Source organism: Danio aesculapii, chromosome 3 (assembly GCF_903798145.1).
Source record: "Danio aesculapii chromosome 3, fDanAes4.1, whole genome shotgun sequence".
In the NCBI taxonomy this organism is placed as follows: domain Eukaryota; kingdom Metazoa; phylum Chordata; class Actinopteri; order Cypriniformes; family Danionidae; genus Danio; species Danio aesculapii.
In genome coordinates, this window is record NC_079437.1 from 27,231,787 (window position 1) to 27,254,511 (window position 22,725).

A 22,725-nucleotide genomic window follows, 5' to 3' on the forward strand; every position below is an offset into this window, starting at 1 on the left:
TCATGGAACTACTAAAAGAAAATGTAGAGGCTGTTCTTGACCCAGATCACAGATCATACCCAAACTTCAAATATCATCTGCCAAGCAGTAGGACAGAGCATTGGCACATGCCTCAGAGCTGAACTATAAACCTGTGCTGGCAAAGTATGAGAAGAAGAAAAGACACTTACGCCAAACATTTGCCTGAGGTCTGGATCTCTGAACCTGAAGGGGATGTTGGAGACGTGGAGCCTCTTGGGCTGCGTTTTGATTTCTGTGATTTCACATAACTGTGTTTGCTGTTGGCTGTCTGTCTGTGCTGAATCGTCTGTCTGCTGTGAGTTAAAACAGAGGGAAAGAATATCAGTTAGTTAGACTGGCAAATTTTGGGGCAGATGCCAAAAGCATCTGATAAAGCATCATAAAAGGTGCCACAAATGGCACTAATAGACACTCGCTGTATTCTGAAATACTATTGAAAATCATTATTGTAACATTTATATCTACATGTATGTCTAACCTCAGATAGTCAAACAGTGATTCATCTTTCATTTAAAAACACATTTTAAAGGGATAGTTCACCCAAAAATGTTAATTTTGTAATCATTTACTCATCTTTACAAACAGTTATGAGTTTTCTTTATTCTGTTGAACATAACAGAAGATATTTTGAAGAAAGCTGTACTGTATACAGTAAATGTAACCATCCACTTTGGAGGTCAAATCAGCTTTCTTTCTTACTTTAAAATGCCTTAGTGTTTCAGCAAAAAAAAAAGATACCCATTAAGGTTTGAAAACACTTGAGAATGAGCAAATAATGAGTAAATATTAATATTTTGGGTGAACAATGCTTTAATGTGTGATGATGGAACTTAAGAGAGGCCATAAATGGCTATTTAGATCTAATTTTCTCAATCTAAAGAAGAGTAGAGGCTTGGACCTGGAAACATCCAACATCACACCACAAGGGGACTGCATGCAAACCAGCTTTCGCTGAACACAGGTGTAGACCGTGCCACTGATCTGCTTTCTGACAGTGTCATTCGCAGCCAGAATGTATAATATAGTGTGCCTGAAACCTCCAGGCACTCTGGGGAGCCAGGACCAAAGCTTTGTTTTAACAATATAGCTGGTGAAAACTTTTACCACCTGTTTCAGCCTCCCTTTCTCAACAGATACGAAAACATATGTAGAGCACACACACGCAACTGTGCATTTGAGGCGCAGTTTATAATGCGCCGTGTGTGCAGCGGTTGGGGGCCGTGGGTGAAATATGACATGGCTGCTTCACTATATCTTGCTTTCTCTCGCTCTCTTAGGCCACGCATGACTGCTGGCTGCTCCTGCGACTATGTGCCTCTCAGTCTGGATGGCTGCCTAGCCCGAGTGTGTGCGTGTGTGTTTCTGTCTGACTGTATTTGTATGATTTAGCTAGAGAGAGGATTGCAGCAGGAGACTTGCTTTCTATTTTTCTCCTGTGTGTACATTTGTGTGTCAGTGGGGCGATGCCCAGATGGCATTTTTGTGCCCTTAAAGGAACAGAAAAAAACTAAATATGGAATTACATTGCGCCATCGCCACACTCACCAGTGTTACAATCAATCCAGACTTCTTTTCCTCCATTTTGAATTATGAAGCTTTTAATACAGCCAGAGCAATAATAATAGTCTTGAAGAATGCAATGTGTATATATTTTCCCCAATTTCTGTGGAGTGAAGATTTTTTCAACACATTTCTAAACACGATAGTTTTAATAACTCATTTCTAATAACTGATTTATTTATCTTTGCCATGATGACAGTAAATAATATTTGACTAGATATTTTCAAGACACTTCTATACAGCTAAAGTGACATTTAAAGGTTTAACTACGATAATTAGAGTAACTAGGCAGGTTAGGGTAATTAGGCAAGTTTATTGTATAACATGGTTTGTTCTGTAGACTATTGAAAGAAAAAATAAAGCTTGAAGGTGCTATAATTTTGACCTTAATATGTTTTTTTAAAAGATTAAAAACTGCTTTTATTCTAGCCAAAAAAAAATAAATAAGACTTCCTCCAGAAGAAATAACATTATCAGGTATACTGGAAAAAAATGTCTTGCTCTGTAAAATATTTGGGAATTATTTAAAAAAGAAAAAAAAAATTAAAGGAGGGCTAATAATTCTGACTTCACACTGTATATATATATCTATATATATATATATAGTATATATATATATATATATATATATATATATAGATATATAAAAGTTTACAATGATAATAAATCTTGTTAACAAGTTTTTAATGAAGGAATCATAATGCTTCGTTTCATTATTTTATCTTCATTTTCAAGTAGCAGCTACTGCATATTTCTGTCCAATTCGCATCCCATCCCTTTATGCCTCCTGGCGGCATGGTTGCAATCTGTGGTTATACCTATAAAAATGTTCTTAATCCGTTAGTGCGGCGGCGGTGCCACTCGTGGGTGGTGATGGTCCTTTTAAAGTGTCACCACTGTATTTATATATATTTTATAATTATAATTTAATTTAATCATTTATTCCAGTGATTTTAATGATGAATTTTAATTTTACTTAATTTGAAACTAGATATTAATAAATAAATATTTAATAAATAAGAATTAGCCTTTTTTTTACATTTAATAATGCCGCCCTAATGAACATATAGTTTTCTTTAAAAACAATAAAAAAAAATAAATAAAAAAACTGACGCCAAACTTTTGACCCAGTAGTGTATGTATATATCAAATCAAAATCAGATCACCAAAAAAAATTTGTCAAACTGCAATTCAATAAGAAATCCATTGTAAATAAAAAGATCCATTAAAAAAAGAATAATGATAATTCATTTTGGAATGAATCTTTGTGCACTTTTTCACTTTCCTCGAGCATGACTTAAAGTGTGTTGCTCTTTGGACTGAGGCAATAGTGGCACTCGCTGAATGTAATTTACCCATCATGTGTGTTAACATGAGCATGTGCACATATTGTCACTTTATGTGCATTTATTTTCTGTAAGAAAGCCTGAAGCCTGCAGTTATGCCCAGAGATATTTTTTAAACCTTTCTGCTCGCTGCAGCTGTCCTGTCATGCTTCAAGCACTCTGGAAATCATATTGTCTGGAACAAAGAATGACTGAGTCCCAGTGTAACAACTGCTCTCTGACATACAGATGCGTCAGGACTGTTATAGCAAGCTTCACTGGAATTACTGGCAAGTGAATGGACCGCATGACTGTGTGTGCGTGTGGCATTGTTATTTAAATCAGGCGGTGCTCAGGGCAACTCAGACAAAAAAAAAAGAAAACAGCAACAGCAAATGACCTCAATGAAGAATAAAGAACGGTTTGCTGGCACTGTAAATATGAATATCATGTCATCGGAATGTTTGCACAGAAGATTACCCACTTGTATGATAAAGAGGGGGCAATACATGAGAGAGTGCTTGAAACACCTAGTCTTTACAACACTGACAAGGCTGCACAAGTGCAAAGAAGGAAAAAAAACCTTCTGTCTTGTGTTATTACAAGTCATAAACAAACAGAACAACCCACTCCTCAAGGCAGAAGAACAAAGAAAGCGGAACGGAAGATTAAAACGCTAAAGCAGTGTAGTAAACCATCCAATGTAAACTGACAAGATGTGCGCCGTCTTATTGCTTAACAAAATTGCACTTTTCCTTGCGGGAGGCTCGGTTAACGACGTCGGCCTCTTGCAGAAGAGACAACTGGGGTGTTTAATTGGAAATATGCTCCTCTCGTTACTGCTCTTTCAATAAAAGTGTAGGAAGGAATGCAGCGCGTCTTTGGTTGGCGGCCATATGTTGCCGTTTAAAGATCTCATTTCAGCTCTGTGCATATGGCTGCCTTAATGGCCTCAATTAATTGATTCCCAAATCAATTAATCGATTCACCCCTTGTCTCGTTTCCTTGGGGGAGCCGCAGGCCACCGTGACGATCTCTGGGCGATGGATGAGACGGGGAAAGGAATAAATCCCTAGGACTAAAATATGGGCCCCCGCCGGCAAAAGCTCCACTGCATTTTGAATCACATTCAAAGAATCTAGCATCAAACCTATCTTGATATCCTGCTTCGTAATCAATCTAGAGATGGCACAATCGACTCGGGCAGGAATCGGAAATTGACACGTTTTTTTTTTGCCCCAAATGCACAGCTGTTTGTTGTTGCCTATCTCTGTTTTCAAACTTGCACACAAACTGCATTGCAATGTTTTATAGAACCAAGTGTGAAAACAAAGCAGTTAACGAGGCCCATGGGTACGCCCTTCTATGGTTGTTGACTACTGGCAGAAAGATGAATCGGCGCCTGTTACAGGACAGAGAAATTCACTCACTCCTCTATACATCGAACTAGGCCTGGGTGATATTGCAAAAAACATTATCACAATGTCATGTTTCATTTCATTCAGTATCGATAATTATTGAGTATTTTTTAACAATCCACTTTAAACCACTTTATTTTAACTGTACCAACCTTACAACAAGGCAAACAGTTTTAATAGTCGAAAACAAAAATATTTAAACAAAATATCTGATCCTTTTATAAAAAAATAAACATACAGTAAGTGTTAAATAGACTCCTAAACTTAAAATAAATGTGTGCAATAGTAAAGAACAAATGATGAACAATCAAAGCAAAACGTAAGGGTGTGAATAATAATGATACAGTAAACCTTCAAACTATGTAAACAAATAAACTTTGATAATCAAATCTGGAACTAAACCATCATTATTCAAATACACACTACCATTTTAACAATTGTGATGTTGCTTGACTACATTACTCCTATGCTAAAAATCTTTCAGACTGGGGTGCTAAGTGGCGGGATGCATAAGAAAAGAAACCAAAAAGCCACTCTGGCGACATCCCTACATCTTTTTTTACTTACTAATCTCCTCACTGTAAGCTATACGGCACTCATTTTCAACGCGTGTTGTTATTATGACCTTAAGTGCCAAGCGCGAGTGCGTGGATCCGTCCCTGCGTCTTTCTGTATCTAGGTGACCATCAACCGTTTTCTCAGAGGATGACAAACGGACAAACCATTGCTGGAGCTCTGATACAAGTTTATAGAGGAAATTAAAAAGCACTGCAGTGTTTGGACGCACTATGTTTGTCTGAGGTAACTGGTCTGCCGTTATTACTGAAATGTGTATATTCCATACAAAGTGTGGAAAGCCGATTGGGTTAGTTCTACTTATTTGAATTGGATGTGGTCACAGCATCAGAAAAGTTTGAGATGTTTCACCTAGGTGTGCCTGGAAAATGTGCGTGCATTATGTGTGTGTTGCTTGCACAACACAACATGTGTGCATCGCTCCCATTTGCACATTGTGCATGTTGCCTAGCTTTTTGTCATTGCTTCCCAAGGCACGCACTCAGCAGCCACATTTCATAAAACTATAGCAGTTCATACCGCATCTTCATACCAAACTTTTCTTTGTGTTTGGTCATTAAACACTGATACCCGATTTTATCGCCCAGCCCTACATCAAACACTAAAAAAAATCCAAAGTTTAAAAGGGTATTTTCTTTGCAGATGGTCTTTTACCATATACTACAGTATATTGCACAGCCTTCTGGAATAAATGCTTCTGATTGGTTAGTGGCAACATTCCAAGATTACATCATTCCAAGATAACAACCACAGACTCATCTTGGTAAACTGACAGTAAATATGTTAACATCAACATTTTTATCTTATTCTGCGATAAAAACTGCCTGGATTAACTTGGTCCGTTACATAAGCAAACTAGTAAAACTAAAAAAAAACAAGCAAAAATCATCAAATCATCTTGACCATTAGTGAATAGATTCATACTTAAGATATGTATTTCTATATATCTGTCATGTATCTGTCACAACACAAAGCTGTTCTTGACTGTTTGACACCATATTTGATAATGATAGTCATTTCAAAAACCTTTTAACGTTAAATCATTATGTTTTTACATATATATATTATATATATATATATATATATATATATATATATATATATATATATATATATATATATATATATTAACAAAGATACAATCTAAAGTAATCTAAAGTATCTAAAGTAATAATAACCACTTCTAAAAAGACCCCAACAAAAATCTAAAGTCAGTATCATCAATCAGTCTAATGGTTTGAAAAAAAATAAAAATAAATTAAAATAAATGAAACTGGCAATGAAAAAAATATCAACATTGGTGCGTTACTAATTCAAAGAATACAATACTTCCAATAGTGACAACCCCCAAATCCTCTGTGACCAATTCTAAGGCAGCCGGAGATTGTGTGTGCAGCCTGTAGGGAGGAAAGGTGAGGCAAAGATGGAGTGATAGGGACAGGGATGTGAGGGAGGCGCTGGATCAGCCTGGGAGAGACCTACTCAATTACTGATGGGGACTCGCAGAGTTTGATGTTTACCATTCATTGATCTCACACTGAGTGCTAAACGGCAACAGTGACAGGGCTGCCCGGTGTGTGCTCTGAACACACACACACACGCACACGCACACGCACACCACACAACACACACACACACACACACACACACACACACACCACACACACCACACACACACACAAGAAACACACAGCCGCTGGTGTGTAAGAGCCCACACGGAACACACTATGGCAGCGCTGGACGAAAAAAGTAACCTAACACAGCACAGTGAGGACTTGAAGCGTGAAGTGCCAGTAAAATATTTTCCTTTCTGAGTTATTTTTTATTTATTTATTTTTTTGTCTGTGCAGGAGAATGTGGAATAATTGCATCAGCCGTCACTGAGCCAGAGGAGATTTTGTTTAATTATGTGTTTGAGAGGAGCATGCAGAAAGTTGCATGAGCCTGCTAAATATACATTTCATTATGTGTAGAGTGTTATGAATTTATTGGACATTGCATATAAAATGGATAAATTCTTGAGCAGCAAAATAATTTATAAGCATAATTATTAGAGTAACATCCGAAGGGTCCTGTGAATGAGACTGACAATCTGTTTTTAAAACTGCCTGTCAAAAATGTGGCTTTACTTTCACAGGAATTACCTACTAACATGTTATGCAAATGTTGCATATAAAATAAAAAAATAAAGTAATTCATTTATCTTATATCATTTAGATTATTTGGGAATAAACATGAAATTGACCGCCACTGTGATGAAGACAGTTGTGTGTAATGTGTTCCACAGTGAAACGTTACTGTATTCTAATTACATTTTTGAGGATCACAGTAATGTACAAATTACATTTTAAATATGTGTCATTTGATAACAGTTACTAAAGTCAATGTAATTGCGTTACTTGCTTTACACAAATATATTTTATGGAAGAAAAAAATGCTTTCTGTTGCACGTTTCTGCTGCAACATCAGTTAATAAGCATGCGCTTTTAAACTGCTGTAGAACACGAGATGAAATGGTTGCTGTCGAGAGTGGTTGCTTCTTTAAGTAGAAATACAGACATTACTTTGATTTAATTGAGCGTAAAAAACAAAAATCTTGCTGTGAAATGCAGTCTAAAGAACTTTTGACCAGCAACAAAGGAGGACACTGGTGCCCAAAAACACGGCGGCCCAACTCAGCCTAACGAGGCTAAATTGAATTTTTTTTGTGCAGGATCGAGAGTGAAGGTACCTTCTGAAAGTGAAGAGAAGCGTAGCTGCTTATGGGGCCGTTCACATATCGCGTCTTTTGCACACACGCACATAATGGGTGCGCATATTGTGAGTGTGCATTTCCCAGGCAACCCCAGATGAAAACCGCAAGTCACGTGACAAGAACTTACTGATTAGCTTCATACTTTGGAATATAAACATTTAGGTAAACTAATTACCTCAGACAAACACAAAACACCCAGACACTGCAGTGCTTTTTTCATACTATACTCTCAGAAATAAAGGTACACACGCTGTCACTGGGGTGGTACCTTTTCAAAAGGTACACATTTGAACTTAAAGGGTCCATATTCGTACCTCAAAAGTACATATTAGAACCTACAAATTTTAAGAGGAACACTTTTGTACTTTTTAGGTACTAATACGTACCCTTGAGATATTAATATGGACCTTTAAGGTACAAATTTGTATCTTTTGAAAAGGTACAACCCCAGTGACAGCTCGCGAACCTTTATTTCTGAGAGTATGGATGTGGTTTCAGGTATCCAGTTTTTCTTCTTTTGTGTTAAAGAAAAGACAAACAGGTTTGGAACAAGTGAATGATGAGATCATTTTAAGCATTGGGCAAACTCTTTAAGTATTTTAAATTTAAGCTGCGGTGATCAACCCATTGTAATGTTTTTCAGTGAATATTCAATTACTGAAAGAGCTGCAGTTTATTTGTATTTATAGGTATTTTATATGCTTTAAAAGTAACTAACACTAAAAATAGATGCTTCTTCACACTCAGTAGCCTATTCTATTTAGAATTGTATCATCCCAGAGAAAGCTTTAATGCTGAAATGGTTGTTTTTAGAGTTTCGTGTTCTATTTTACCGCCTTTTTAAGTTTTCAAATCTGTAAAAGCATCTCATTGCTGTTTTTCTGAAGTACACAGACTGTCAACATTACATCCACAGGTAAATGATTTTTTTTTTCTATACAGAATCATAATTTCCTGAAGTTCCTTGGGTTCTTTGTCTTAGAGTTTAGGAATTCTTAGTTCTTGCCTTTTTGTTTTTCAAATTTGTAACTGTCAGTGTACCTCAGGAGCTCAACTATCCAACGATACAGACTGTTAACATTTACTCAACAGAGAAATGATTTCTTTATTTCTATTAAAAACTAAATTGTTCTGATGTATCAAACGATTCTTTGTGCTAAAGTTTAGGGAATCATATTTCCCGCCTTTTTATTAGCAACAGTCAAAGCACCTTATTACTGGTTTTCTGGAGTTCAACCGTCAAAGTTCATTGACTTTTAATACTCTTTCAACAAGTAAATGATTTCTTTATTTCTAATAAAAATCATACTGCTCTGAAGTACCAAAATGTTCTTTGTGGTACAGTTTAGGTGTTTTCATTTCCCGCCTTTTTTGTTTTTCAGGTTTGTTACTCTCAATCTCTGGAGCTCAACTATCCAACTGTACTTACTGTCAACATTTACTCAACAGATAAATGATTTCTTTATTTTTATTAAAAACTATGTTTTCCTCAAGTGTCAAACGATTCTTTTTGCTAAAGTTTAGGGATACTTATTTCCCACCTTTTTATTAGCAACTGTCAAAGCACCTTATTACTGGTTTTCTGAAGCTCAACCATCAAACTTCATTCACTCTCAACACTCTTTCAACAGGTAAATGATTCTTTATTTCTAATCAGAATCATATGGCTCTTAAGTACCAAAAGGTTCTTTGTTGTAGAGTTTAGATGTTTTCATTTCCCGCCTTTTTTGTTTTTCAAAGTTGTAACTGACAAAAATGTTTTTAGGAGTTTAACTACACAACTACACTGACTGTCAGCATTCTCTCAACAGGTTATTATTTCTTTCTTCAAATGTCTATTTTAATCTTTAGATTTTCGCTGGTTTTGTACCAATTGTCTTTGTTTTTAGTTTATTGTGACATGCTCTGCTTAGTTGAAAATACTCATGCTCCAATAAGTAACAAAGATCACTAATTTATTATCCGTATTGTGGTTGTTCCTTCACTGCTTGGTTTTAGACATAAGCATACAGAGAAAAAAACATAAAATATGATGCTATGATTTTATATGCCTTCTAACATTGTAAATGCCTCACATAATGTCAATTTTTGCTATTGTTAAAATAAACAAATTGAAGGCATACTGTACGCTGAAAATCCAAAATCAATTGTGTATTTCAGATCTTGTCATAATATACAACCTCATATCTGGCATTCATTTAGACCAAAATACAGAAATGATGCACAAAAACGCTTCACAGTGAATTGTGAAGCAATTTCACCAGAATTTGGTCACTGATTCATCTATATTTTTGTTTCTGTTTCTTATTTTTATTTTATTTTTGTTTATGTTCATTTTCAGTTGTTAATATTTTCAACTAACTTTTGTTAGAATTTTGCAACAATTATACATCAAAAATAGAAACAACTTGATCCAATGTGTAATGTGTTATACATCACGCAGTTTAGAATATATATTCATGATAAAATAATAATAATATATAATAATAATAATAATAATAATATATAATAATAATATAATAATAATAATAATAATAATAATAATAATTATTATTATTATTATTATTATTAATATAATACATAAAAAGTTGAAGCTAGAACATATTTTAAGATCAGGCAGAGAGAAATTATTAAAAATAATATTCTTTTTTTTAGACCATTAAGATACTATACGACACCTTTAAAGCACCTTTTCTTTATGGAAGCTTTGGATTCTGCAAGGTTGTAAAAGAAAAACTTGGCACTGTTTAGAATATTTTTCTGAATGGCGCTCTTTCCATCTGCAGTCTAAACAGCAATAAGCCAATACCTATTTCTGCCATTAGGCTAACGAAAGCATTCAAGGCATTTTCCGATATCGGCACAATTCGAGCGTATTAATGATGCTTTGATTATAATTAAGACAGAGAACAAAACATTCACACTTTAATGGGATGTGGGCTGTTTGGACACTTAAAAGGTGAGACGAAAGCAAATCAATAATGAGCCATTTTGTAATTAACAGAATATGCGCTGAATTAGGCAAACGACTGTCTGGAGAAATTGAAAATATTGATTTTAATTTATATAATATATTTCAGTCCTTTGATGCCCTTGCGTCGACAGACAATTACATTTAACAATCATCTCAATTTTTTTTGCCTTCCAGTTTCTGCGCATTATCATAAAATGTCTATTTTTTCCATGTAATGGGAGAGGTAATGATGTTCAGGGAAGGTCAGAGGCTGTGATGGCCAAGGTTGAGAAGGAGATGACCGAAGGAAACGAGAGGAAAAAGCGTCTCTTTCAAACCAGCGAATCGCGCTTGCTTTCAAAGGCCCATAAAATGAAATGAAGCCCTGGGGGTCTGGAAGCTCGCTGGATTATGTTTTCAAAGATGTGTACCGTGTTTGCAGTTGTGACAATGGCGTCTTGGAGCCTCTTGCCAATAGGCCAGTGAACAGAGACTCGCATTGTGAAACAGGCCCTTTGGGTGATTAGAATAATCACCTCCTGCCTGCCAGCTCTTTCAAGCCTATGCCAGAGCCCGATTAAGGTCACCCTTCATGCACACCTTCAACAACTATTCCTCCATCAAATAATGCATCTAAAAAAACAGACACTTAATTTTATGGTTGATATTTCTAACCAGGATTTGAAATTAAAGCCAGCCTTTTTCTTTTTTCTTTTGTTTTATCAGGCAGGCTGTTAATTTAAAGCAGGAAATAAAAGTTGAACAAATCAAGAATGAACAAAGAGGTGCCAATGTGTTTGTAACAGATTATTTAGAAAAAAAAAAAAAAAACCCTGCAAAATCAAAGGAGCAGCATGAGTATATTTAATTCTATATTATATTTTAAACATTAAAGATGTGACACTTATCTCAGTCTATGACCCAATTTATGTTTTGTTTTGCTAATATTTAAGGCTCCCTTAGGAGGAGTGCTCTGATCGTGATTACATGCGAAGTGATAGAGCATAATTTATGAATCATATACAGACAAGCTAACCAGAAGTATGTTGATTTATAAGAGGAATCACTATATTAAGTACTTTACTACAATCTGGTCTTACTTCTTAAAACAGTGATAAATACATTAGTTAGCTACTTTATGAGTAGCACGGTGGTGCAGTGGGTAGTGCTGTCGCCTCACAGCAAGAAGGTCGCTGGTTCAAGCCTCGAGTTTGCATGTTCTCCTCGTGTTCATGAGGATTTCCTCTGGGTGCTCCAGTTTCCCCCACAAGACCAAAGACATGCATTAGGTGAATTGGGTAAGCTAAAGTCTCAGTAGTGTACAGTATGTGCGTATGTCCTGGTCCTCCAGGTTGGAGGTTGAGCGTTGGGCTAACGACCCACCTTGTAAAATTTTAATGCTACGAGACACCAACATGGTGCGGCTAAAATATCAACTTCGATATAAACGGCCCAGGAAGTAAGTAAGTAAGTAGGTAAGTAAGTAAGTTAGTTAGTTACTTTATAAGGATACATTTACAAAAATACATTAAATGTTGTAAATACGTTGTAAATACGTTACATTTGTGTTACTTATTTTCATCTGGACCGGGCTTGTTTGTTTGTAATAATATATAAAAAATATTTATTTTTGACAAATGTAAATGTACACTTTTTCACGTAATTTAAAGTTAATAAATCTCACACTGAGAAAATGTAACTTCTCGTCTGTAGATTTCTGTATCTGTCTTTTCTGAATTGAAAGTAAATTCAACACATTTTCGATTAACATCCATTCATATTTTTAAATACGTTTTAAAGCATATTCAATCTGTGTGTAAGTGAAATAAATACATGTTCACATTTAAGCTGGAACTACTTTAAGTTTCAGGTTCACACGTCGTATGCAATGCATCTGCACTTACTCCATAGAGACAGGAGACCTGTCAGTCAATAAATGAGAAAACAGAGTAACTGATGATACTTTTTACAATATTTTCTCTGAAAAAGTGTCGTGATATTTTACTAGTTACTTGAAAAAGTAATCTGATTACATAACCCACACTACTAGTAATCCATTAACCTCAATAGTGTACTTTATTGGCATTTAGTAGGAGTTCAAACTGTTTTTATTTACTTTATTCACACCTAAAAAGTTTGAATTTCATTTCACTTCAAACATGGCAACACCTGTAACAAATTACATTCCTTTTCTCTGAAAAATAAATCAACATTTATGGGCTACTTTTAAACCAGATACCTTATCAAAGCAACCACAAGAAATTTCAAATTTGCTGTGTGAAAAGTGCTTTCGTCCTTTAAAAAAATATTCTTTGCTTTGATTTTTCATCAAACGAGTTATCTAATGCAATGAGATTCATCTATTTATTTTCCTTTTGGAGCCTCTGTAAGTCCAATATATGGAAATAAAACAAAACAGCGAGCTTTGAAATCTTGCTATTTGAAAGGAATATGAAATTATCATATCTGGTATCACAGTAATTCACCATTTCATATCCTCTGCAGTGTTCATAAATGGAGGATTCAGGGCATGTGGGCTGAGTACTTTTTCACACACGCAAAACACATTAGCGAAGCTGCACATTAGCCCTGCATGCAAATGTATTTAACCCTCTGTGTTGCAGAGCTGCTTTGTGCAATTATTTATTTATTTGCAAGCATTTATATCAATACGATTGTGTTTATTCATAAAGAATACAGTTATGATTTACATTCCATTAAAAATAACATTTCCTACAGAAAAGTGGGGATAAGTGATAATGATTTGGTCTTTTTTATTACAGGAGTGCTACCATTTATAAATATATCTATAAAACCATTTTAAGAGAAGCAATTTATTCTCTAAATTCTGTCTCAGTTATTGACTAGATTATTTTTCTGTTACGACACAATGCATCTTGGGCAAGTTCCAGAATCAAATCAATGAGGTTGCTTCTGGAATTAGTGAGGGTGCTATTTTTGTCCTGCATTGATATGAGAACGTCACTACGTTTATTCAGATTCTAAATGGATTATTTGTAGCCCAGAGTGTGGTTCTTTCATAATTGCTAAAAGACTATCTATACAGTTCATCATAATCCCACACAGTTTTGTTATAATCAATGAAGATCTTTACAATGGCCAATACATTCCATATTTTATACACTACAAAATCTCAAGCATTTTGAACAGTGAGTCATTGGTCTTCTGATTGGCCATTGCATTTAAAAAATCTAGAGATATGTGTGTGATTGGCTGCTTTGCTAAATGTTGCAAAGAATGAAGTGAATATAATCTTATATCTATATAATAGTACACAAATGCAATACACATAATATTATAACAGAACATAAATACAGACAAAGCACTGGATTTTTCCCACTTGTGTTTTGCCAAACTGCTGCTATTACAACTTGAACAGAGGGTGTTCCTTCTCTCAATTTATTACCCTCTATTGCCTTCATAGAACTCAACATGAAGGCTTTTTCATCTTTTAAGAGTTAATCTGGCAATCCATGTATAGTTACAGATATTCAGAAACACTATACACATCTAGATCCAATTGTGGATTGTGGATACCAGAAGAAGCCGACAGAAGTTGTTTACATACAAGCAAGCTAATGTAATCACAAATCTGAGAAAATGTTGACAGGTTGACAGCCACTAGGCCTATCACAATAATCAATATATCGACTTTTGGCACAACACATGGGCATGACCTCAATCATTTTTAGTGATGCATATATATCGCTCATACATGACCAATTCTAGCAACATTTTAGCTGATGTGCAACATCTCTGTATCTATTAGAAAAAACAACACTATAGTATTTACTATAAATTACTATAGTGTAATTTAATGTGGGTGTCTAACAAATAAAAATAGATCTGGTAGCAAATATCGCAGCCTCTGTTACTTTTTACCTTTTTGTTAACTTTTATTATTATTTATTTAGGATATGTGTTTTACATTCTGATTCCAATGCCTATTTGCTAAATTGTTAAAATGACTATAATTAAATGTAATATTCTTACGAACAAAATATGATGTGTTTTTGGAAGAGTGTACTTGCATTGTGATGATATTGTATTGTTATTCAGGCATTATATAATGAGTAGCATAATTGTTATTAAAATGACAATAATGTCGCTTATCGTAATACAGTTTGGTGCAATATAGCGTACAACCAAAATTGGATATCGTGACAGGCTAAACAGCCACAAAGATATACGCCAAGTTTAGTTACAATTTAAATGATGTAAAGTGCTTTGCAGAAAATGTCCATGCTTTAGAGCCGATATTGGACTATCTTGGATAATTCATCTTTTGATTATCAATAAGTATTGTAAACATGATCAAAATGCTGCTGCTGACTGACAGTATACGTTCAGAAAAAAAATTCATTATTAGAATATTATGCATGCTCAGACTATTAAGATAAACATTTCTACAATTAAAGATTTCAATATAGATTTTTCAAAGCAACATCCAAGAAGAACAATTCGTTTCTGTAGGCTCTGGTATACTTCAAAACTTAGTTTTTTTCTATTCTTTGTTTGAGTGCAAAAAGAATTTCGAAAGGCTGAGTGTGGTATACGTTTTTTGAATACTCCTGACACCCCCACACTGATGATGTAATGCTGAAATGTGTCATTTCAGTTCTTTTCTTTTGTTTTTCACTTGAACTTTCACTTTTGTGTGAAGAACATTTTAATAAACAAAAAGCATTATATAGACACTTTTGTGAATTATAAAGATGTCCACAGTTTGTCAGGAATACTCTTAGAAATAAAGTTAAAAGCCATCACTAGGATGGGTGTCCTTTTCAAAAGGTACATTCTTGTATTTAAAGGGTTCCATATTGTACCTTAAAAGGTACATCTTAGTAACTAATGGACCTATATTGTACCTTGAAAGTACATCTTATGGCCTAAAAAAGAACAAAGTGTACCTTTATACACATTTATTTTCAGACAGCGACCATCAATGCCACAGAGAACCTTGTGTTCCAAGATTACAAGGGTAATGTATTATACGACCATTTTACTCACCTGCATAGAATTCTGGGCTGTAGACTGCACCCATGACTGGATTCAACTTCCAGCCTGGACAAACACAGAGAGCAAAGATCTGATATTAGCCAACTAAAACTCTAAAAGCTGAATTCTGGCTATAACTAGAACCTCCAGGCCATTGCGTAATGAAGTCAGCAGAGGGGCCGACCACACTGAAGCGCTGCTGTCATCCAGAGCACTGAGTGGCCTGACAAGATTTCTCTACAAATCTACCTCTAACAAATGGCCTGTCTGTTTAAACCCTCTATAAGTAAAAAAAAAAAAATACTGGGATATCAGTGAGGTCTGATCTAAAAGGTTGTCCTCGGATTTTCATTCCATTTAAACTTTTGGGTTAGGAAGAAGAGAGAAGTGCTGTGAACAAACATTTCAGAAGACTCTTTTTTTTTGCTCAGGAAATTGACAATTACAAGCACTCTTTTCTAGTTGGAATCTGCAGGAGTTTGATTTCAGATTCGGAATAAAGGCTTGTTCAAGAAATGGTATTGTTAAAACCACCTTTCCAATGTTTTGTTACAGTTAAGGTATAATAAAAATTCAAAAAGTTCACATTTAGATATTGCCTGATAATAATAGCAGATTTGGCATGCTGTCCCGGAGAGAAACCTGAGCTTGGAGACAATTGAGCCCAGGCTCCCACCAGGTCAGAGAGCATGTAAGGAGGCACGAGATCAGATAGCTCCCCTGGTAAAGGAGGAAAAGGGGGAGATGGGGTGAATGGAGGATTATTAAAAAAACAAAGATGAGGGAGTAATGTCGGCTATTTATAGTGAATTTTGAATAATCCAATTGGCTTATTAATGATTAACAGCTGAGAGACCAGGCCGTGATCAATCATATCACATGCTCTTCTCGAAATTAGCTTGTGAAACTTCACCAATGACAGCCAATCAGAATGCATCCTGCTTTTAATGAGTGCACATATTTAAAGAGGCAGATGAAAGAATACTTATAAAAGAATGCGTATAAATCCCAGAATATCATGTCTTGGTTTATCTTCTAATATAGTTATCATTACAGTTATTACACAGCAATTAATGATCTTTGTGTGAATGGGACTTTCCCGTCTGTGAAGTTATATTTTATCATTTCATTAAAATAGAATGTCAAGTATGAGACCACTTGGGGACAAAAATGGGATTCCCATTTAATTTAGACCATGAAATAAACATACATATTCCTATTATTCTAAACAAAACAAACGTCAAATGAATATACACTATCGGTGAAAAATTTGGGATCCGTTTTTTTTTAACAAATCATTCTGTTCATTATTCAACTCATTATTCATTATAATAAGTTAGAATCAGTTATATGTTCATAATAATAATAATAATAATAATAATAATAATAATAATAATAATAATAATAATAATAATAATAATAATAATAATTATTATTATTATTATTATTATTATTATTATTATTATTATTATTAGAGTGATTTAAGAAGAATCATGTGACTCTAAAGACTGGAGTAATGAAGCTGAACATTAATCTTTAAAACCATTGGAATAAATTGTTAAATTAAAATTATAAACTACTTTCTGAACAGTTATTTTATAGTGCAATAACATTTTAGTTTTACAATTTGTACTGTATTACATTGTATTGTATTAGTACTGTAAAAATCCTACTGACCCCAAACTTTGTAGTGTAATGTTTAACATTCTTGCATTATATAGTTAGAAACTATAAGTTTTATTATAGATATAAGTAAGTTTTGCCACATTCTCAAATCATGTTAGAAAATGTACAAACTTGTGACATTGTCTGTGTCTTTAAAAGTACCTGACAATCATTGAAATTTACAAGCTAAACAATTTTAAAAGAAATATTTGTATGAAATAGAAGTATTTTACGAACCCCATGTAGAAAATAATATTAATATTATTTCACATACTAGAACTTCTATGTTAAGCTGCTTTGACACAATCCACATTGTAAAAGCGCTATAGAAAATAAAGATGAATGAATGCATATAAAATACTTTATCTAAATATAATCAACATATTTAACTGGATTTCATTTCTAAACTGACACAAAAGCAAAAGAACCTTTTTAAAAGCAGTTTATTATCATAATGAAGAGATAAATTAAAGGGATAGTTCATCTAAAAATTCTAATGTTGTCATAATTTACGAACTTTTTCTTGATCCAAACATGTTTGTATTTCTATCTTCTGCTGACCACAAAACAAGATATTTCTTTTGGCCATTGATTTCCATCACACTTCTTCCATTCTGTGGAAGTCAATGGCTATCATTTTTTCAGAATTTTCTCTTTTGTGTTTAACTCATAAACAGTGAGCAACTTCTGAGTAAACAATTGAAACTTTGGGTGAGCTATGCCTTTAATATTAATATTCTATCAAAATCTAAACAATAGTAACTGGATGCAGCTTTGATGATGCAAGCTGAACCTGCATATCTCACTGATGCAATGTCAGACACAATGCACTCAATGGAGCTAGTGACGTCCACTGCGAGAAGTGGGGTTAGGTGAGCGCATTAAAAAGCATTGGATGCAGCTCAGATTGCACTGCACCAATCTATACACGTGTGCATTCGACAACATCAAGGAAGCTTGTTCTTACCATTTGCATATGGGTTGACTGCCTTTTTATTCGTCATTACCCGTGCTGTTGCATTGTTAACCTGAGCACAAACAGAGCCATGTGAGCAAGACACATACTGAAGCTAAAGCTGTAAATATTGAAAATATTGTGGTAACAAATCTGACATGCATTACGGTGAAGAATTTCAAAATGATTACACATCATAACAAACAGTTACTGAAAGAAATGTGGTAAGACACATAAAGCAAAGAAAACATACGCAAAAGTCTCATCATAAAAAGACTCATCTGCATGCGTCATCAAAATGATGGTCAAGTTGAAGGAGTACATGAAGAAATGAGAAGTTACAGAAACACACAAAATGCACGCAACAAACGAAATGCATCGGAATGAGACAGCATGCAGTGGAGAGGGATCGACTGGATTAAAATAACAACAAGAGAACGTAGGAATGGAAAGAACGAAAGAAAACAACGCTTGGCATTGCGCAACATACACTAAACCTTCAGATTTGAGGTACAGTCAGTCGGAAAAACAAAGCAACATTTAGCATTCAACACTCCAAAAGCCTTGTGCTTCATCGCAAGAATAAAAACCAGAAAGGAAAGAAAAACAAGATAATAACAAAAGAAAAAAATCATTCAAGCCGAAAGGACAGCTAACAAAGAATATAAAAAAGAGGGTGCATTATTTAACATAATCATGGAGTTCAGAGTCTGAGTAGGATGCGCATGATTCAGTTCAATCCAATCAGAGCCTCTCAGGAAGCTAAATGTTCACATCAAGTAACACCGCGTACCAAGAGAAAACAGCATCAAGAAACTCAACATCAAGTCAAAAAAACAGTCACGAGGTATCAGCGCGGAGTTCGTGAAATGGCAGATGGCTCTCTCCACTTACACATTCGCCGCCATCGCCCGCGTGTGTATCTATTGTTACCACGCTTACTGAGTTTGGTGAGGGGCCTACCAGCTACCGTTGGAAAAAAAGGGGAAATGAGAAGGCAAAATAGGCAACATCTTACTGAAAGACGGCACCATGTAACATCCGAAAATAACTCTTAAAAATGAAAACAAACAAACAAATAAACAAAAAAAAAACTACAAAATACTGTACAAAAAGAAAGTAAAGTAGAACTGTTAAAGGGTTAGTGAACCCCAAATAAGAATATTCTGCCATTATTTAAAATCCCTTGTGCCGTTTTAAAACCATAAGACATTTGTAACACATCAAATATGAGAGATTTCTGATCTTTCTATGAAAGTCTGTGTACTCAAAACACTTCAGAAGGTTTGTAAAGCAATTTTTAGCAGTTTTAACCAATGTAAAACATATCTTTAAAAGGTTAGTTCACTCAAAATTAATATTACATTATTAATCATACACCATTTTGTTGTTCCAAACTCCTGAGACCTTCGTTTATCTTCTGAACACAATTTAAGATGCTTTAGGTGAAATCTGAGAGCTCCCTCATCCTCCACAGACAACAACAGTCCAGAGGACATACCCCAAAATAACTCCCCAAAATAGAAAAGTCTTCAGTGGTTTAATCTGAATATTACTAAGCTAATATTCTTGTGTGGACATTAAATAAAAATAACTGTATTCAACAAAATCTTCAACTTTATTCAACAGTAACTTTTCTCCCCAGTGTCAGTATAGGGGGCACATTCATAAGAGCATAGAAATAAGAATGAACTAGTTATTTGTGTTTTACATGCACATAAACATATTCTCAATATTCCAAATAAACCACTGAAGACACGTGGACTGTTTTAATGATGTTTTCTGGTACCTTTCTACATTTTGAATGAGTAGAAACCATTGCTGTTTATTTAGGATGAGAAAGCTCTCAGATTTAAACCAACATATTAGAAATTCTCAAGATGAACGAAGGGTTTGAGGGTTTGAAACAACATGAGGGTGAGAAATTATTGATTGGTCAAATTTAATTGAAGCTATTTTTCAAATATAAACATTAAACAGTAAGCAATGTTTATAAATTTGGTCAGGGATGCTTACTTGAGGCATGAGAACCAATGAACGTGCAGAAACAACCAATTGATGTTGGTTTTTGCATGCCAGCCATGCAGGTTGAGCTTCTCATGTTTTGCAGCATCAGAATTTTCAACAGAAACCTTTCAAATCTGATTAAAAAGAACTTCATTTGTGTTCCAAAGCTGAACAGAAGTCTTATGGGATTTAATCCGCATGCAAGGCTGAAAAAATAATGACAGAATCTTCATTGTGGGATGAATTAAACCTTTAAATGAGAATCGTCTGTAAAGATGCCCACTTGTCATTGCTATTTCACCTTCAGTGACTGTTCTAGACTGTAAAGCAAGTGTAAATTTGAGCTGTAGATTTAAAGGCTTGTGTTTGTCTCTAACAGCAGCGTCTTCAGGCCAATTAACAAGCGCTGCCAGCTTCGGGCCGCTTTAAGCGCAGATCCCTCGTCAACTTTGCAATAAGACCTCTGGCTATCATCACACAAATGCTGTTTGCACTCTGCCTGATGACTTACTGCACCCGTTTGCTTATTAAGCCAAAATATGCTTAAAAACACAACAAAAAAGAAAGAAATAAACACAAGTGAATGCCAACGAAAGCAAACCAATTAGATAACGGCGAGCACCGTATTATATCTGCTTTGAGGTCTAAGAATAACTGAAACATATTAGGGAGACAACGGGGAGGGAGGGAGGGACAGAGAGAGGAGCACAAACAGGAAAAAAGACGAGTGATGCTTCTAAAATAGTGAGATGAGAGTGAGGCACACACTGACACAAAAAACAGAAACAAGAATAACAGCAAAGGACGACAACAATAAAACCAAAGTAATCAAATGAATCAAACAAAACCAACAAACAAAAACAATTGAGAAGGGAAATATTTGTTACATGCACCTCTATTTTACGACCTTCTACCACCGTGCCGTGTAATTTCTCTCTGGCCCTGTCCGCATCGGCACTACTTCGAAAGTTACGAAACCAAAACCCTGCATGCAGGTGGGAGAGGGGAGGGGGGAGAACAACATGCACATTATTAATTCAGTCATACACCCAAGAAATCCACTGTGGCTCTACCTCTGCCATTCTCACACTCAAAAACAGCTGCTGCTGCTGCTGCATTTACCCCTCTCTCTCTTTCTCCTCCTCTTTTCTCCTGCACCTTGCAAAGCATCGAGATTAACCATAATTTACGGGTTCTTTTAGAACCTCTGAGGAGAAATCAAACGAAACAGAACGTAAAGTCACTTGGAACAAAAAGAGAGAGAGAGAGAGAAAAAAAACGAAACAAACAAAACAACAAACGAAACAAAATGGAATCTATTTGAGGAAAAAAAGCGGATAAAAAACAAATTTAACACTACATAAGTCATAACGAAATAATAATAATGGTAAAAAAATCAACTCATAAGATAAATGATAAAGTATTGCGAACTACAGAACTTGTTAACATGCATCATTATCTCCCCCAGCTGGAACAGAAGAACATAATTCACATTTCAATAAAGAAAATTGTTTGTGCACAGGAATGATGCTAAGTGTCATAACACTGAATAACGCTGTCAATTACAGAGCTCAGCGGAGAATGTTCTTCATTTGACACCGTAGCTGAACAAAGACAAGTGCCAAACACATTTCCACACACTCCATTGAACAGGGCACTAATAACTCTAGCACAGCAGCTGATATGAGATTGCATTACATACGTTAACATGACTACAACAAGCATTATTCTGTACAGTGCAGGTTCTGGCTTTGGTCTCTTTTTTAAGTGAACAGGATACACATTTAAGTCTCTAAACTCACTGCACTGTTCTGATTGGTCAGCAATTGAAGGCATGCAAAAGATAAAAGTCACAAAACGTACCTTTGATCCTCGTTCATTAAATATGATTTCAACATCTAAGATTTTACCAAATTGCTGGAAAGAGAACAGAAGGCAGATTAGATTTGTCGGTATATTGCAATTCATATCACTTCAATTTAGAGACAGCTACTTATAGGTTTAAAATATTTGTTTATTGAGCTATTTTGAATCTGTATCTTTAAAAAAACACACATTTTTGGTTGAAAATAAAGCCATATGAAAATTATACTTTAATATGTCAGTAATATTTAGGTTCATCTTGATTTTTTGACTTAAGCATTGAATAATTTAGTATGCACATTACCATTCAAAGGTGTTAAAACATTTGTACCTTTTAACTAATTTCTTCTTTTTCATTTATTTGAACAAAAATGGAGTAAAAATGACTGATTCTGAGACGTTTTATTAGGCATGTCCAGATCCAGATCGTGAGTTTCATACTCAATCGGAATCAGATGTTACCTCCCGATCAGGAATCGAATCATACCTGTCAACCCTCCCATTTTCCCCAGGATCCTCCCATAGTTTATAATTCTATCCCGCTATCATCCCGTAATTTCTCCCGTATTTTCAGTCTTTCTCTGACGGGTGGCAAGAAGCATTGAAAA

At 34.9% G+C, this 22,725-nt stretch overlaps 1 protein-coding gene across 2 annotated transcripts in view; it reads right to left on the reverse strand.

Moving 5' to 3' along the window:
• The window catches only part of rbfox1 (RNA binding fox-1 homolog 1), a 263,123-nt gene that overhangs the window by 69,151 nt on the left and 171,247 nt on the right, over positions 1-22,725 (reverse strand). For both annotated transcript variants that reach the window (XM_056453542.1, XM_056453543.1), the window contains exon 4: positions 22,118-22,171. In XM_056453542.1, coding sequence (XP_056309517.1) covers positions 22,118-22,171 — 54 coding nt within the window. The remainder of the gene's footprint in view (positions 1-22,117; positions 22,172-22,725) is intronic.